General features: G+C 41.5%; 1 protein-coding gene across 1 annotated transcript in view; it reads right to left on the minus strand.

Moving 5' to 3' along the window:
* Positions 1–19,420, minus strand: part of LOC117508950 (arf-GAP with Rho-GAP domain, ANK repeat and PH domain-containing protein 1-like) — a 315,020-nt gene that overhangs the window by 48,166 nt on the left and 247,434 nt on the right. The window contains exons 15-21 of the mRNA XM_034168785.1: positions 18,621–18,795; positions 18,309–18,443; positions 17,929–18,064; positions 17,683–17,785; positions 16,166–16,358; positions 16,004–16,043; positions 14,223–14,386 (exon numbers count right to left, since the gene is read on the minus strand). Coding sequence (XP_034024676.1) covers positions 14,223–14,386; positions 16,004–16,043; positions 16,166–16,358; positions 17,683–17,785; positions 17,929–18,064; positions 18,309–18,443; positions 18,621–18,795 — 946 coding nt within the window. The remainder of the gene's footprint in view (positions 1–14,222; positions 14,387–16,003; positions 16,044–16,165; positions 16,359–17,682; positions 17,786–17,928; positions 18,065–18,308; positions 18,444–18,620; positions 18,796–19,420) is intronic.

The raw sequence follows: 19,420 nt of genomic DNA on the forward strand, positions 1-19,420 counted from the left end.
GACTCTGTTCCTTTTTCGGCTACAGTGGGTTCGCCAATTAATGGGCTCCGCCCTAAAGCGAGTGGTTCTCGCCCTGTGTGGTTACAGGTGTTTTTGTTCCGATTTTGCTCTCCAAAGTCCCTCTAGTTCCTCCATGAAGGTCTGTGTCCCTGATTGTCAGCCTCCTGATTTGGTCATGCACTTTACTAGGCCCTGGGTCCCATCGTATGGCCGACCACCTGCTACAGTTGGTTGCCCTGTTTTCCGCCCATTGGTTCCCTGGCCTGTTTTTGGTCATGTTCTCGGTCTTCCTCGGGGTCTCCAGCCTATTGGGCCTGGTGGGGTGCCCCCTGTCTCTGTGTTCCCCCCGTCCTGGGTCCCCCGCCGTCCCGCCCATTGTCTGGGGTGTGCGGCGTTGTGGGGGGGTTGTTGTAGCAGCCTCCGGGGCTTGGCTGCCTTGGGGGGGGTTCTGTCATGACCAGCCCTGTTCCAGGCCTTGATCCCTTTTTTGCCCCTTTCTTTGCAGCTTGCAGCATCTTCTGTTCCTGCTTTGATTTATTAGTGGTTTATTTTCATCATGTGTTTCTGCTATGTTCTATTTTGCTTTGTCACTTTGTTTCTTTGCTACTTTTATACTTTAGCCATTGTCCAGTTTTGTTCTTGTTTTGTTCAGCCAGTTTGTGTTTCCATTGTTGTTTTGTTCAGCCAGTTTGTGTTTCCATTGTTTACCATTTGTTTATTTTGTCCTTCTCATTGTTATATTATCTGTTGTGCTTTGGTGTCAGTTTTCATTAGTCTGTTTTATTTTTGGTTTGTTTTACCACTCTGTTTTCTTAGTCAGTCCAGCTTAGTTTTATCTTTGTCTTCTTTCAGTTTTCATGTTCATGCCTGGTTTGTCATTGTACTGTATTCTGCCCAATGATTCCCATTGTAGCTCGGTTCTGCTTTTGCCATTTGTTTCCACTCTGCACCTCCCATCAAGTCTTCTCGTCTCATGCCCAGTTATTTATGTTACTTCACTTCACTACACCTGCCCCATGTCTTTGTCTTCCATCTTGTTTATGTCTGCTTTGTGTTTCCATTCACTCACACTCTTGCCGCCAGCTAATGTGTCTTTGTCTGTTACATCACTCCACTCTGTGTTCCCCTTCCTTCACTATCTTGCACAGTGCTTACACTTTGTCCACTAGCCACACCCCCTTTCTAGAATCTTCCCTCCACACATGCACCTTGTTACCCAATCAGTCTATACATGCACTTCGTTTACTCCACCTGTTATTTAAGCCTCCACAAACTCACAGCTCACTGCCAGATTGTTGTCTTAGCACACTTTCCAGCGGTCATTACAGTCCTGTTTTTTGTCTTGCCGTGTTTTGGAACCTTGCTCTGTTACCTTGACCATGCCTTTTGCCTTATCCCGGATGTCTGGTATTGCTTGTGCCTCTGAACCCTGCTCGTTTGTGACTACGTCTCAGCCTGATCCTGCTTGTACCTCTTCCACGCTGACTGACCACATGTGTACTGAACCTTTGCCTGAAATAAAGACCACGTTTTCTCTTAGGAGTGGCTCCATAAAAGGCATTTCAAGGTCCTGGAGTGGCGAGGCCAGTCTCCAGACCTCAACCCCATCGAACATTTGTTGAGGGAGTTGAAAGTCCATGTTGCCCAGCGACAGCCCCAAAACATCACTGCTCTAGATGAGATCTGCATGGAGGAATGGTCCAAAATACCAGCTACAGTGTGTGCAAACCTGGTGAAGACTTACAGGAAACATTTGACCTCTGTCATTGCCAACAAAGATTATGTTACAAAGTATTGAGTTGAATTTTTGTTATTGACCAAATACTTATTTTCCACCATAATTTACAAATAAATTCTTTAAAAATCCTACAATGTGATTTCCTGGATTTTTTTTTTTCTCATTTTGTCTCTCATAGTTGAAGTGTACCTATGACGAAAATTAAAGACCTCTCTTACCTTTCTAAGTAGGAGAACTTGCACAATCAGGGACTGACTAAATACTTTTTGGCCCCACTGTATTCTTACTCCTCTTTTATTGGATGCAACCCGTTATGCTCTAGAAACCAAAACGATGGCGCCATCGTGATCAATAGTAGTACAATAGTAGTATTACATAAAGGAGGTAAGGACCCTACCAATTGTGGTTCATATAGGCCACTATCTATGCTTAATGGAGATGTACGTATTCTGATATATTTGCTAGGCGATTAAACAACATAACTCAGATCATACATCCAGATCAATCCGGATTTATTGCTGGCAGGTACTACGGAAATAACTACAGTTAGATAGATTAGATAAGGGTTTTGCAAAATAGGCTTATCATGGGCTTATGTTTACTCATCAATTAATTGACACAAACAACCTTATGTCCTTTGAAGAGTTGCATAGACATTTCCAATTCCAGAAAACTGATTTCTTTAGATATCTACAGTTATGCTCTTTTCTGACTACACACAAGGAATGGGAAAGAGCGTTAGTCCCCACACCAATTGAGAATCTCCTAATTCAATTCCAAAAAGGTGAAGGGGATAAGAAATTGATAAGTTATACAAGGTATTTTTTTTAATCAATTGGTCAGCAAGGGCCCATTCCGACAAAACAAAGATGGGAGGCAGACACAGCCAAAGCCATTTCTGATAAGATGTGGATGGAAGCATGACCAGAGGCACATCTAACCACAAATTCAAATACATGGCAAGAATTTAAATGGAAAATTATTAGTAGATATTTCAGGACACCAGATGTAGTTTCTAAGATGGACCCTAGAGTACCAAGCCTGTGTTGGAGGAACTGCAGCACAGCAGCACACACACACATTTTCTGGTCATGCCCAAAACTACAAAACTTATGGGATGAGGTGTAAGGGCTTTAAACCAAATTTTTGAAGAGGTCATACCAAAGAATATTATAGTGGCATTACTAGGTATAGTTCCACCAGGTATACAGGGAAGGGCTAAATCATATCTTTTAAATGTTCTTTTTACAGCAGCTTTGAAATGCATTACAATTAATTGGATATAACTAGATCCACCCTCCTACAGGCCTGGGTTCAAAAAGTAGGGGAACTGTACCAAAGGGAAAAAATAACATATTCATTAAGACTTCAAAGGTCTACTTTTAGTCTACGATGGGTCCGCACAGAAGCCTTATTTATGTAAAGGCCTGATTAGTACATTTGAGTTACTGCCTCTTTTTTCCCTCTCTGTCATTGTAAGGTAGAGTGTCTTAGATCTGTCATTTAAAAGTTGACTTTTCTCCCCTAAATATATCGTTATGCTGAAACCGCATGTAACTTGCTGTGAAATATAATGCTGAGATGTTTATTTTTATTGAATGTCTTTATAGCATGCTCAAATGTATGTTAAATTCCATCTGTGATATATGGTTATGTGATTTGCTCTGTTAACAGAACTTGTTGATAAAAAAAACTGAATAAAATTTAAGTTCTAAAAATAAACATCTGGTGGACAGACTGTGTCCCCAGAATATCTCAACAGAATAAGAATTCTATGTATACATATACTCAACAAAACTATAAACGCAACACTTTTGGTTTTGCTCCCATTTTGTATGAGATGAACTCAAAGATCTAAAACTTTTTCCACATATACAATATCACCATTTCTCTCAAATATTGTTCACAAACCAGTCTAAATCTGTGATAGTCAGCACTTCTTCTTTGCTGAGATAATCCATCCCACCTCACAGGTGTGCCATACCAAGATGCTGATTAGACACCATGATTAGTGCACAGGTGTGCCTTAGACTGTCCTCAATAAAAGGCCACTCTGAAAGGTGCAGTTTTATCACACAGCACAATGCCACAGATGTCGCAAGATTTGAAGGAGCGTGCAATTGGCATGCTGACAGCAGGAATGTCAACCAGAACTGTTGCTCGTGTATTGAATGTTCATTTCTCTACCATAAGCCATCTCCAAAGGCGTTTCAGAGAATTTGACAGTACATCCAACCAGCCTCACAACCGCAGACCACGTGTAACCACACCAGCCCAGGACCTCCACATCCAGCATGTTCACCTCCAAGATCGTCTGAGACCAGCCACTCGGACAGCTGCTGAAACAATCGGTTTGCATAACCAAAGAATTTCTGCACAAACTGTCAGAAACTGTCTCAGGGAAGCTCATCTGCATGCTCGTCATCCTCATCGGGGTCTCGACCTGACTCCAGTTCATCGTCGTAACCGATTTGAGTGGGCAAATGCTCACATTTGCTGCACGTTGGAGAGGTGTTCTCTTCACGGATGATGCGAAGGAGATGTGTTGCACTGCATGAGGCAAATGGTGGTCACACCAGATACTGACTGGTATCCCCCCCCAATAAAACAAAACTGCACCTTTCAGAGTGGCCTTTTATTGTGGGCAGTCTAAGGCACACCTGTGCACTAATCATGGTGTCTAATCAGCATCTTGATATGGCACACCTGTGAGGTGGGATGGATTATCTCAGCAAAGGAGAAGTGCTCACTATCACAGATTTAGACTGGTTTGTGAACAATATTTGAGGGAAATGGTGGTATTGTATATGTGGAAAAAGTTTTAGATCATTGAGTTAATCTCGTACAAAATGGGAGCAAAACCAAAAGTGTTGCGTTTATATTTTTGTTGAGTATATGTATTGCTGCAGTTACAGAGAAACATAATCTCACTCAATAAACATGATTAAAAGAAGAAGGACTTATCAGAAAACAACACATACAGAGGTCAAGTGGAGAGCTGCACAGTACCATAGGAAGGGCAAACGTGCATTTTCTGTATTTCCTTGCAAGCATCAAAACCCCTTGAGAAACCATTTGTCATTCTGATGAACAGCAATATGCTTTACCCACTATTCCCTTGAGGTAAATGCTAACATTTTACTGCATTAAAACTTCCATTTGTAAATCTGTCCCTTTTTCCGCCACTTATCTGGTGCTGGGACAACATAGCACAAGACCAAGCAAGGAACACTGTACGGCTTATGTTTAAAAATGCTAGAAAATGTAGGGGAGAGCAAGTACATTTCTGCCCTGATTTACTAGAAATCTCACCAAGAAAGCAAATATTATCAGCAATATATAGTCTCCCTATTCAACTGAATGCAAGGCAGGGATGAGAGGAGGAAAAGAACAGGAAAGATCACACAGGGTTGGCAGGAAGGAGAGAGAAAAGGAACTGAATTAAAGAAGGCAGATTCCCTGAGACAGGGGAGCAGAAAGACAAAAGAATGCAAGTAAGGCTGGGCATACACTGTACGATATTTTCAATCGTTGTACTTGGCTCCAGCTCAAACTGTGCGACAAAACCGCAGGGATTAAAAGTTCAGAGCGCACGATTCATGTTCTCACACTGTACGGCCCGATGCTCTGATGCGATCTGACTGCTCACATTGTACATTCAAAAACCACACGCCGGAAGCTTTTTTCTTTAAAAAAAATTTTTTTCATGCCTATCAGCGTGCACAGTGAGTGAAATCAGGTGGGGAGACTGAACATATATGCGCGCGCACACACTAGACAGCAACATGATTCACGACAGGACGGTAAAAAAAAGAAAACAAACATTCAACTATATTTCATACGGAGTCTTACAGCTGTGCAAGGTGTAGCAAGTTACTCCCTCATCTGTCGTAAATCCTGTTGTTGTCTGCTGTGTGTGCGCGCGCATATACATTCAGTCTCCCCCACCTGATTCCACTCACTGTGCGTGCTGACAGGCATGAACTTTAATATGATATTAGGTTATTGCGAGGGAACGCAAAAAAAACAAAACAAAACAAAAAAATCAATCAATTTTTTTTTATATAGCGCCAAATCACAACAAACAGTTGCCCCAAGGCGCTTTATATTGTAAGGCAAGGCCATACAATAATTATGTAAAACCCCAACGGTCAAAACGACCCCCTGTGAGCAAGCACTTGGCTACAGTGGGAAGGAAAAACTCCCTTTTAACAGGAAGAAACCTCCAGCAGAACCAGGCTCAGGGAGGGGCAGTCTTCTGCTGGGACTGGTTGGGGCTGAGGGAGAGAACCAGGAAAAAGACATGCTGTGGAGGGGAGCAGAGATCAATCACTAATGATTAAATGCAGAGTGGTGCATACAGAGCAAAAAGAGAAAGAAACAGTGCATCATGGGAACCCCCCAGCAGTCTACGTCTATAGCAGCATAACTAAGGGATGGTTCAGGGTCACCTGATCCAGCCCTAACTATAAGCTTTAGCAAAAAGGAAAGTTTTAAGCCTAATCTTAAAAGTAGAGAGGGTGTCTGTCTCCCTGATCTGAATTGGGAGCTGGTTCCACAGGAGAGGAGCCTGAAAGCTGAAGGCTCTGCCTCCCATTCTACTCTTACAAACCCTAGGAACTACAAGTAAGCCTGCAGTCTGAGAGCGAAGCGCTCTATTGGGGTGATATGGTACTACGAGGTCCCTAAGATAAGATGGGACCTGATTATTCAAAACCTTATAAGTAAGAAGAAGAATTTTAAATTCTATTCTAGAATTAACAGGAAGCCAATGAAGAGAGGCCAATATGGGTGAGATATGCTCTCTCCTTCTAGTCCCCGTCAGTACTCTAGCTGCAGCATTTTGAATTAACTGAAGGCTTTTTAGGGAACTTTTAGGACAACCTGATAATAATGAATTACAATAGTCCAGCCTAGAGGAAATAAATGCATGAATTAGTTTTTCAGCATCACTCTGAGACAAGACCTTTCTGATTTTAGAGATATTGCGTAAATGCAAAAAAGCAGTCCTACATATTTGTTTAATATGCGCTTTGAATGACATATCCTGATCAAAAATGACTCCAAGATTTCTCACAGTATTACTAGAGGTCAGGGTAATGCCATCCAGAGTAAGGATCTGGTTAGACACCATGTTTCTAAGATTTGTGGGGCCAAGTACAATAACTTCAGTTTTATCTGAGTTTAAAAGCAGGAAATTAGAGGTCATCCATGTCTTTATGTCTGTAAGACAATCCTGCAGTTTAGCTAATTGGTGTGTGTCCTCTGGCTTCATGGATAGATAAAGCTGGGTATCATCTGCGTAACAATGAAAATTTAAGCAATACCGTCTAATAATACTGCCTAAGGGAAGCATGTATAAAGTGATCACTGTTTGCTCTCTCCGGTGTTTGCTCATGGACAGTGCATGAGGTAATCAGCGTGTAGACGCTTGTAGCGCTGCTTCATCAGCGCGGAACCCTCACGAGCCACGATGGCCGACCAAAATATCAAACAGGTTTGATTTTCATCCGACCATACGATTCCTGATCGGGAGGTGGTCGTGAGATGTTAAACGCAGCTCGTTACTCCATGTAGACTGCACGATGCAGGACGTACGATTAAGCTGAAACTGGGCGCGATCCAAAAAATTCTCCCACGAGTGAAAAATCGGCTGAAAAAGGGCCAAAACTCGCACAGTGTAAGCCCACCTTAAGGGATAGAAAAAATTTCACAGACAAGAAATGGAGGTGGAATAGAGTTGTTGTCTTGCAGCCCATTGGGCTCTGCATGAGCCAGAACTGCTAGTTTTATAGTCTCACACACAAAAACAGCCAAATCTATAAATGGGTAAAAACAAATACAGCAATTTAGCCTGCAAAAAATGTTGTGAAAAGACAAAATAAAGCATGCGAACACCAGCATAGTCTGATGGAGGAAATAAATTTATTTAAGCTTTGTTTTAACCTATCTATACTTACACAACCCCTGGCAAAAATTATGGAATCACTGGCCTCGGAGGATGTTCATTCAGTTGTTTAATTTTGTAGAAAAAAAGCAGATCACAGACATGACACAAAACTAAAGTCATTTCAAATGGCAACTTTCTGGCTTTAAGAAACACTATAAGAAATCAGGAAAAAAAATCGTGGCAGTCAGTAATGGTTACTTTTTTAGACCAAGCAGAGGGAAAAAAATATGGAATCACTCAATTCTGAGGAAAAAATTATGGAATCATGAAAAACAAAAGAACGCTCCAACACATCACTAGTATTTTGTTGCACCACCTCTGGCTTTTATAACAGCTTGCAGTCTCTGAGGCATAGACTTAATGAGTGACAAATAGTACTCTTCATTAATCTGGCTCCAACTTTCTCTGATTGCTGTTGACAGATCAGCTTTGCAGGTTGGAGCTTTGTCATGGACCATTTTCTTCAACTTCCACTAAAGATTTTCAATTGGATTAAGATCCGGACTATTTGCAGGCCATGACATTGACCCTATGTGTCTTTTTGCCAGGAATGTTTTCACAGTTTTTGCTCTATGACAAGATGCATTATCATCTTGAAAAATGATTTCATCCCCAAACATCCTTTCAATTGATGGGATAAGAAAAGTGTCCAAAATATCAACGTAAACTTGTGCATTTATTGATGATGTAATGACAGCCATCTCCTCAGTGCCTTTACCTGACATGCAACCCCATATCATCAATGACTGTGGAAATTTACATGTTCTCTTCAGGCAGTCATCTTTATAAATCTCATTGGAACGGCACCAAACAAAAGTTCCAGCATCATCACCTTGCCCAATGCAGATCTGAGATTCATCACTAAATATGACTTTCATCCACTCATCCACAGTCCACGATTGCTTTTCCTTAGCCCATTGTAACCTTGTTTTTTTCTGTTTAGGTGTTAATGATGGCTTTTGTTTAACTTTTCTGTATGTAAATCCCATTTCCTTTAGGCGGTTTCTTACAGTTCGGTCACAGACGTTGACTCCAGTTTCCTCCCATTCGTTCCTCATTTGTTTTGTTGTGCATTTTCGATTTTTGAGACATATTGCTTTAAGTTTTCTGTCTTGTCGCTGTGATGTCTTCCTTGGTCTACCAATATGTTTGCCTTTAACAACCTTCCCATGTTGTTTGTATTTGGTCCAGAGTTTAGACACAGCTGACTGTGAGCAATCAACATCTTTTGCAACACTGCGTGATGATTTACCCTCTTTTAAGAGTTTGATAATCCTCTCCTTTGTTTCAATTGACATCTCTCGTGTTGGAGCCATGATTCATGTCAGTCCACTTGGTGCAACAGCTCTATAAGGTGTGATCACTCCTTTTTAGATGCAGACTAAACAATATCATGTCTAGCAGGCAACGGAGCTCAAACATTTGGGAGCATTTTAATCAAATTAAAGAGAAAACGTGCAATGCAAAATCTGCAAGGCAGAACTTGCCTTCCACAACAGCGACGCAAGAGTATCTGAGAAGGAAGCATGTTGTGGCTGATTCTGATGAAGCGTTAATTGGCTAGTTAGCCGCTAACATTAACATCTATAGTGAGTTACTTATATTGATAGCTGTAAACGTTAACATTAATGATGCGCATGTTATGTTTTTGCTGTAATGTTACAACAGCAACGTCATGTTTGAATAGGTAATGTGATAATGTTTAATAACGCTATGTTACAGTGCTAAAAAAAAGTTCCTCTTCAATGGACGACTTTGTTACCAAGCCAACAACATGCACATGTCGACAAGCAAATATCCTGCCTGAAGCAATCTTGAACATGCTGGTGACTGACATGAGACCCCTGTCCATAGTTGGTGATCAAGGTTTCAACTGTCTTTATTTTTTAGTGAGCACATACCTTAAACACTTCAAGCTTGAAGATAATGATGGTTATATAAAAGCAGCTGCATGCTGGTGTGTTAAGACACAATTTACGTATGATCTGATTAGTCGACTAATCGCACAAATAATCTGTGACTAGTCGATTATCAAAATAATCATTTGTGGCAGCCCTAGTGCCTAGGCAATATGCATGTGGTGTCAAATGAAAATGCACACAAGCGTACCACTACTAATTATTTACATCTACTGATTATATGGCAGTGCCCTCTGTGGCTGTGGCCATGCTTGCTCCCGATAGCGATGTGCATTTTATGTTAAATATGTCGTCCGTACCGTCGCAGTCTCCTGCAAGAATCACATACAACAGGAGTACATTACTTGGACTGAGGAACAACAACACTACAAAGGATCTTTCAGGAGTTAACATAGTCACGGATCGAGCAACTGTTCTCAGACTAGGACTTATACCCCAGCGAGACAATGGGGCCTCCAAGACAGCGTTCTCTTCCTCCCACACCAGCCGAAACTGGAAGCAGCTGAAGCGGCAGGGGAGACTTAGCATGCGCCGGCGGAGGTGTGCTAGAACTAGCAAGCAAGGCTGTCGAGCTGGTATCACCAACAGACTGAAAAGAAACCCTCACAGAACTGCACTACCATCTATCCTCTTATCCAACGTTCGCTCACTGGAAAATAAAATGGACTACCTCAAGCTGGATTTAACAACACAAAGAAATGTGAGAGACTGCAACATGATCATTCTCACTGAGACGTGGCTTCACAACACCGTTCCGGACAGCGCCATTCAACTGGAAGAGCTAACAACATTCCGAGCGGACAGAAACCATGCCAGCACGGGTAAATCTCTGGGAGGTGGTGTGTGCATTTACATCAATAACAACTGGTGCACAAACGCTGCAGTTATCACAAGCCACTACTCAGAAAACATTGAGTTTTTAACCCTCAACTGCCGCCCATTCTACCTGCCGAGGGAATTCAACACCGTCAACATCACAGCTGTTTACATTCCACCCAGCGCAAACACAAAGAAAGCAGTCTCCATTCTGTACCAGTCTGTGAGTACACTACAAAACACACACCCGGACTCGGTCTGCATAATCGCTGGCGATTTTAATCAGGGCAACTTAAAAACAGTACTGCCACACTATCACAAGCATGTGAACTTTGCAACAAGGGGGGAGAACACACTCGACCAGGTCTACACAAACAGACAGGCTTTCAGAGCAGTTCCACACCCCCACCTGGGATCATCAGACCATCTCTCTGTTATGCTAATTCCAGCCTACAGACCTCTGTTGACGAGGAGCAAACCAGTTGTGAAGCAGATCAGGGCCTGGCCAGAGGGAGCAACAGCAGCTCTACAGGACTGTTTTGAAAGCACAGACTGGTCTGTTTTCAGGGAGGCGGCCACCACCAACCAGCACGTCAACCTCACCGAATACACAGACTCAGAAATTGGATACATAACAAAATGCATGGAAGATGTAACCGTCACCAAGGACATTACAGTAAGAGCAAACGAAAAACCCTGGTTCACCAGGGAGGAACGTGAGCTCCTGAGAGCACGCAACACAGCTTTCAAGTCGGGACAAGGAGGCCCTCAAGTCAGCCAGGGCCGACCTGCACTGGGGCATGAGAGCAGCCAAGCGTGCCTATGGACAGAAAATCAACTCCCACTTCACAGACACAAAAGACCCAAGATGCCTGTGGCAAGGCATCCAGTCAGTCATAGACTACAAGCCAGCCCCCACACCGTGTGAGGACAACACAGACTTCCTCAACTCACTTAACACCTTCTTCAGCCAGTTTGAAGAAAATAACAACACCACCTACAAAAGCCCCCGTCAGCCCAGACAACATAACACTTCAACTGGACCCAGCAGACGTGAGGATGACCCTACTCAAGGTGAACCCCAGAAAAGCTGCAGGTCCAGACAACATACCCGGGTGTGTGCTCAGAGACTGTGCAGACTCACTCACCGACATCCTCACAGACATTTATAACATCTCTCTGAACCAAGTCACCATACCAGCAAGCTTCAAAGCTATCACATTTGTACCACTACCAAAGAAGTCACCAGCATCATCACTAAATGATTACAGACCCATAGCACTCACTCCCATCATGATGAAGTGCTTTGAAAGACTGGTAAAGGCTTACATAACATCCACCCTCCCCACTACTATGGACCCATATCAAATTGCCTACCGCCCCAAGCGCTCCACTGATGACGCCATAGCAACAGCACTCCACCTCTGCCTGGCTCATCTGGAAAACAAACAGTCACGCACGGATGCTGTTTATCGACTTCAGTTCCGCGTTCAACACTGTCATCCCCCAACATCTGGTAGACAAGCTGAGTGCAATAGGCATCAACACTTCACTGTGCAACTGGCTGCTGGACTTCCTCACAAACAGACCGCAGACAGTCAGAGTCAGCAACAACTCCTCAGCGACCACCATCATAAACACCGGGGTGCCGCAAGGATGTGTCCTATCTCCTCTGCTGTTCACACTGATGACCCATGATTGCTGTGCCAGATTTGCAATGAATCACGTCATCAAATTCGCCGATGACACAACAGTGGTGGGCCTCATCAGAGACGACAACGACTCAGCATACAGAGAGGAGGTACACCAACTCATCAACTGGTGTGAGAGGAACAACCTGCTACTCAACGTCAACAAAACAAAATAAATAACTGTGGACTACAGGAAAGAACAACCAACACATCCCACTCATCATCAATGGCAGTGCTGTGGAGTCTGTGAAAAGCACAAAGTTCCTTGGAGTGCACATCACAGATGACCTCACATCGACCACAAACACCACGACTCCACTTCCTGCAGAGGATGAGAAGAGCTGACCTCCCCACATCTGCACTCACCACCTTCTACAGGGGTGCCATTGAAAGCATCCTGACCAGCAGCCTCTCTGTCTGGCACAGCAGCTGTTTAGCTGCAGACAAGAAGGCACTACAGAGGGTGATGAGGACTGCAGAAAAGATCATCAGATCACCCCTACCAGCCATTCAGGACCTGTACACTTTGCACTGTTCCAAGAGAGCAATGAACATCATCAAAGACCCCAATCACCCAGCACACAAACTGTTCTCCCTACTACCATCAGGGAAGTGCTACCGCAGCATGCGGTGCCGCACAAGCAGACTGGGAAACAGCTTCTTTCCACAAGCCATCAGACTCAACACACTGAAGAAAACTACATGAACATTTCAAAGACACTGAAGAACATTCCATGAACACTTCATTTCACCATGTCACTTGCACTTTACTCTTCGCACCTTACATACTGCATCTACACTATTGCACATAAACCGTATGTTCACTGATTGTACTTCTGCTGCTGTGTGATTTTGTGTGTGTATTTATTGTACATGTCTATATCAGTATGTTAGTCTTTTTTACTGCACGTGTGTGTGTGTGTGTGTGTGTGTGTGTGTGTGTGTGTGTGTGTGTGTGTGGTTGTGAGTGAAATGTGTCAGAGAGAGAAATGTAAATTCATGTATCAGCATGTTAGTTTTTACTGCACATTGTGTGTGTGTGTGTCTATGTGTGTGTGTATGTGTGTTTATTGTCAATGTCTTATCTATATGTTTAGTTTAACTGCACATTGGAGACTGGTCAAACGCAATTTCAATCTTCTGTGCTAACCCTGTTACATAGATTTTTGACATTAAAGTACACTTTGACTTTTTTGACAAATCCATAGCAGAACATGTACATGTACTGTACATGTAATGTTTCATGATGGAAAGACTGAAGGCCATCCACAAGCTGAAATGACCAAGTGACTGACAGAAAACAAACTTTGGTCATGGATGACTGTCGTGCCACACACACTTTCTGTTCTGTTATTGTCTGAGACATTTCTGGAAGTCTGCTTTTGGAATGGTGTCCAGCTGGTCTGTCGTGTTCTGCATGATGTCTTCTCGGGACTCAAAGTTGTTCACTTTTAGTGTTGTTTTAAATGGCCAAAAACATCGGGAGAGAACGAAGTCTGATGGAATTACAGGAGTGATATGTTTGACCACAAGACCCTGAATGAGCTCTCCACATGCCCAAATCCTCTATTAAAACTGCCCATCTCAAGTCATAATAAAATCCAACTGAGGTGCAGTACATGTCTGCACTCTTTCCCTTGGTCCAAGCATAGTGCATGTAATGTGGACTAGAAAAAATTCACGAATGCACAAGAAGGTTAACTACGCCTCTGTACTAAATGACACCTCACATGCTGCATATCTGTCTGTCAGGCCTGTTGGTGCTGGTGATTATCTCTGGAGTCCATAACATGAAGCTACTCAAGATGCCAGTCCATCAGGGATTATTTCTCCAACCAAACCTGGTACCCATTTACAGCTGGGTGGACTAAGACATTGCAGAGTAAATGTCTTGCCCAAGGACACAGACAAGTGGCATGAGTGGAAACAACTGTAACAAGCACTGCTTCAGCTTTACTATGTAAATAAAATGAAGATACAGCACACAGGTCAAAAGTAGAGTCATAACCATCACAAGGTGAGAGCCAACCTGCATCTACTGATGCTCAATCATTGAGTTCTTGATGGTAAAAAACCAAAATGTCTGTGTCCTTTCTCATGTCTCTTACCACACTGTGTGATGTAGCCGATGCAGCTGTGCACTATGACCGGTATGTCTGTGTCTGTGAGCTGCTGCTGGCTCAGTGTGTCTCCTCCGCTCCCCGCTGCTGTCTTGATGGCTCCACACCAACCAGAAAAATCCAGCTTCCTCTCCCCCTCAATGTAGAGAGTTCTGAAAAATAAACAGAGAAGAGAAAATACTTTAACCAAGACAGACAATAGAAAGCAGTGGAAATACCGCAGTTTCAAAAGTGAATGAAAGAGGATTTTTTTAAATTTTACACTTGACATTTTATGATTTAAAAGAGGCTCTAAATTACAAGTAACATATATGATAGCACACAGACTGCTGACTGTAATTTTTATATATGGAATTCAAATACACTGCAATCCTATTTCATTCACCAGAGAACACAAAAGTAAAGTTTATTTCAAAAGAATTGATGAAGTACTGAGGCCTCATTTAGCACAGGACCTGATGCCATCCTTTTGATACAGACTCCAGAACAATTTTTCAAAACATGGGTGTTGCAAAGATTTCAAAACGTGCAGTGCTTTGTCTTCCCCATCATTAATTTGTAGAACTGAGGAATGGTAAATTGACTGCATTTCTACAGCGCTTTTCCATCTGCATCAGATGCTCAAAGTGCTTTACACATCAATGCTTCACATTCACCCTGATGCCATGAAAGGCGCCCACTACAAACCAGGAGCAACTAGGGGATTAAAGACCTTGCCCAAGGGCCCTTAGTGATTTTCCAGTCAGGCTGGGATTTGAACTGAGGATCCTCTGGTCTGAAGCCCAACGCTTAACCACTAGACCATCACCTCCCCTAAAGGAAAAGGAAAAGTTCTGACACCAACCACAGTCACACATTCTATTAATTCTTTGATTTCTGTTTTACTTTCCTGTACTGTTTGCATTTGCCTTGGTATTGGGCATCATGTTTCTCCCCATAGTTGCAAGCATAAATTTTTATTTGGATCTAGCAAGGAACAGGTACTTGTACCCAGTATTCTGAAAGAAGACAATACCTATAAGCTCAACCACAGATGTACAGAATTTTTGATAATTTTTCCAGCAATCACTAAACCATCCAGCAGGGGGCAGACATGTCTATGGTATATTACAGAGCCATACAAAGTTTATATATATATATATATATATATATATATATATATATATATATATATATATATATATATATATATATATATATATATATATATATATATATATATGAATTGAAATTTCAGTATTTAACAACACAACACGATCCATCTCAATACAAAAAAAAAAACATAAAAAAGCATAAAGAAAAAAGAAAGAAAAAAGGGTTAATGAGATAAACACATTGCCTGTGGGAAACCTTCTTAAAATATAGCAACATTGAATGTTTTTTGAGTGCAGTGGGTGGAAATACTCCGTGTGCCTAAAGGTGAACTGCCCCACCCAAAGAGGCAAAGCCGAATTGTTTTTTTGTTTGTTTTTTTTCTCAATCAATCTGGTGCATCAAAGTTCAACAGATGAAACAGGGGTGGTGCTCATTGTGTTCTTTTAATATTTTGAGTTACAGGATGATCACATTTATTATTTTTGAGTTATTGTCTGCACAAGATGGCTTGGATGGGCAAACTCACTCACCCACTCATCTACATGTTTTCTATCCAAGTCCTATTTTGCAAATGCAAGGAATTTCAATGAACTGGAAAGTCAAAGTGCCACTCATCTTTTGCCCTGCACCAAACAACGTAACATGCAATCACTCATATTATTCTGCCATCTCACCTGCCTCGCTCCACTAGAACCAGCACCTCCTGTTGGATTGCTGTTCAACACAAATATAAAAACACATTCAGCCATGGTTTTCAACAAATGAAATTTTAAACTGTGTCACTGTGTATAAAACTATTATGTGTCTTCATGTGTGTATGCATGCATTCATCTCACAAAGTTCATTGAGTTTGCGGAGGTGAATCTCCTCTCCTTTGCTGTCCTCCAGATAGGTGAAAAGTGACGAGCCCACTAGAGCAAACCAACCAATCTTAGATGTTTGTAGATTCAAGCCGTCTTTACACTTGAGTCGCCCAATCCGCTCAAAATTCAACCTCACTAGAGGCTCAGCATGGGCTGGGATGAAGGTCTAGAAATGAAAAGGATACATTGGTGTTTTGTAATGTGTTAGACAGACATCAGTGAAACTCCATTGAAACAAACACTCATGTACTTTAATGGGAGGTGAATTGCTGTAAACCTGATCAAGTGAAGCAGTCAATATTAAGCAAGGACTGACAAGTGTGACACTGATGGTACATGGCCACAGCCCCACCAACCTGCAAGCAACTAAGCTGCCATTACACCGAATTTATAAGAACACAAACTACGATTCAGCCAGTAATTCAAGTTTGCTTATCATGCAAAATAGTTGGGTGGTCCAACAATGACTGAGAAACCAAGGGGTTTTTGTGTCTTTTGACCTTTCAATCATTCTAAATTTTCTTTGCATTTGCCTCTTATTGGGTGGGAATCAAATACGTAGGTGGGTGAGCCGGAAGTGACACTGTACATGCCTACTATCTGACAGAATTATTGATTTCTCTGGTTCTGCACCATTTTGCTATAATTTCATGTATTTACTTGCAAGAGGTTTTGTTGTTGTTGTGTTTTGTGTGTGTTTAGATAAACCTAGCTGGCAGTCCCCACATTGTTTAGTTTTCAGGTGAGGAATAACCTTGATTATAACTGCAACACAACAGCAACACATGTATAAGCTGCTGCAGCCACTTCAGAATGAACTATGTAATAATTTTCAACATTTTCTAGCATGAGTCCAAACTAACTTTTGCTTACCTTGACAACATTTCAATGCTGACATAATTCAAATAAGATTACATGAATTAAAATAAAAGAGTGACAGAAGAATCCAGATATAGCAAACTATTGTGGCCACCTCCTGACAACATCCACTCATCAAATATTCCATATGTTCACTCATTTGTGGGGACTGTATCCACAAACAACACATTTGGGTATTGTTACGCAACTATCAAACTCTTCTCCCGACAAGGACATCAAAAGGATATTAAGTTTACATTAAAATGGCAAAGCTTCAACGACACAATTTTAAAAGTTTCCGAATGATTTACATATTTGGGGCTATTTGGAGCATCTGAGGCCGTATTTAATGACCTACCTGTAAAAGCAGTCCTTTCTTGTGGCTAAGAGTGAATGGGTAAATAAAGAGGCCCAAATTAACACTTGTCTATTATAATTTTAATCACAAATGGCAATGTGCTTGCTCATGGAGTTGGTAAGGTGTAGACTCTACTCTCTACTACTCTGTATAGCACCCAAAAAATAATCTTGTTGTGATTTGGTGCTGTACAAACACAATGAATCTGAGTGGGTGCTTTCAGACCACAGAACCACTTCATCAGCCACATTATACATACAGCATTAGAGGTTACCTTGGCAAGTGACTTGACCCATTCCTTGTGGGTGTCTGGGTCATCAGTGCCAAACAGATAGAGACGCTCTGACTCAGAGTAGAGTTCAAAGGTATGCTCGTACCTGGGGTTTATAAAGACAGGTTAAAAATAAAAGAGAACGTCAGCCTATTATGAATAAAACATTTGTGTGTGTACGGAATTTAATGAAGCTTAGATACTTAGTAAAATAAAAGATAAAGGGTGACTAAATGAGGGATTTGGTACCCATGTTTCTTTGGTGTATGAACAGCCAAGCAGACTATTTCTGAACCCTTAAGTGCTCCATTTGGGTTTGAGTTCCTGTCACTTTCATAGTAACTGAAAACACCATCATTCAGTGTGCACCAGCGGCGACTGAACTCTACAAAGAAAAAAAAAAAAACAGTAAGAATGACTGAGGAAAATAACACATACAAAATGTGTGACAACTGTGGAGACAGTTATTTTGTGTTGTATTGTTTATTGTAAGTTGGCATACATTTCATGAAATGATTTTTTAAAAATACTGATATGCTTTTACTTTATTACTATATTTGCTGAATGATTCCACTGTACAAATGCAATGTACTATTCACACTGTTATGCCATCTGTGTCATCAGCTTACCCTCTCGAGCCTTGCATTCTGTGACAGCTCGAGCCATAGATCCAGTCTTGAAGAGAAAGCCATTATGAGATACATAATGTGGTGGTGAATAATGTACCGCCTCCATGGCTCTGCCCACTTCTAACCGAGGTAGCTCTAAAGTTAAACACACACACACACACACACACACACACACACACACACACACACACACACACACACACACACACACACACACACACACACACACACACACACACACACACACAGTGATTCAAACTTCTCCTGCTAACTCCTCTTAATCCAAAAATAATGGTGCTCAACGATTCATACCTGTGTTAAGATTGTGGCTCAGTAACTCAGCTTGAAGACGTTGTGAATGTGCATTGGCCAGGGAAAGAGGGGAGGGCCACTTGGCCATACCAGTTGAACAATTGACATCAGCACCACAGAAAATCAAGCTCAGTGTCTCTAGCACATCACTGGACTGTACATTTATACACAGTGCCTGGAGACGGAAAGAAAAATCATACACATAAAAAAATGCCACACTGCTTTAACTGAATGATTAAAGCATTATGACATAAATGTACAATTGTTAAAACACAGCAATTATTATAAAATAATTATAAAATCTTACTCCCTGCTTTCTCTATGAGCTAATTTCATTTTGCGCAATAAATAAATGAATGAATTCATTTCTCAACATTGAGGCACATCAACCTCAGATGAACTTGAGAAAAGATGGAGAGGAAGAACATGAAACCAAAGAACAAACAAAAGTATCACATACACAAATGTAAAAAAAATACTCTAAATATACTAATGAATATGTTATTTTAAATCATTTATTCTATTTTACTTTTAAAAGTAGTCTATAAAAGACAAAGACTACTGGGGAGGGCGTATCAGCCAGACATGGAAAGAAAACTGAGGATATGTAGAAACAGAGAATCACAGAAATAACAAGGAAGATGTGCATTGCAGGGGCATGGGTATCAGCTGTGAAAGCAAAAGAAGAAAATAAATAAAAAGCTAACCAAAAAAACTTAAACAAAAAAAACACACACACATTTTACTGCTAATAATAAACTTTTGATTTATATACCAGTGTCCCGTTGATGATTCAGTGT

This window comes from Thalassophryne amazonica, chromosome 4 (genome assembly GCF_902500255.1).
Source record: "Thalassophryne amazonica chromosome 4, fThaAma1.1, whole genome shotgun sequence".
In the NCBI taxonomy this organism is placed as follows: Eukaryota; Metazoa; Chordata; class Actinopteri; order Batrachoidiformes; family Batrachoididae; genus Thalassophryne; species Thalassophryne amazonica.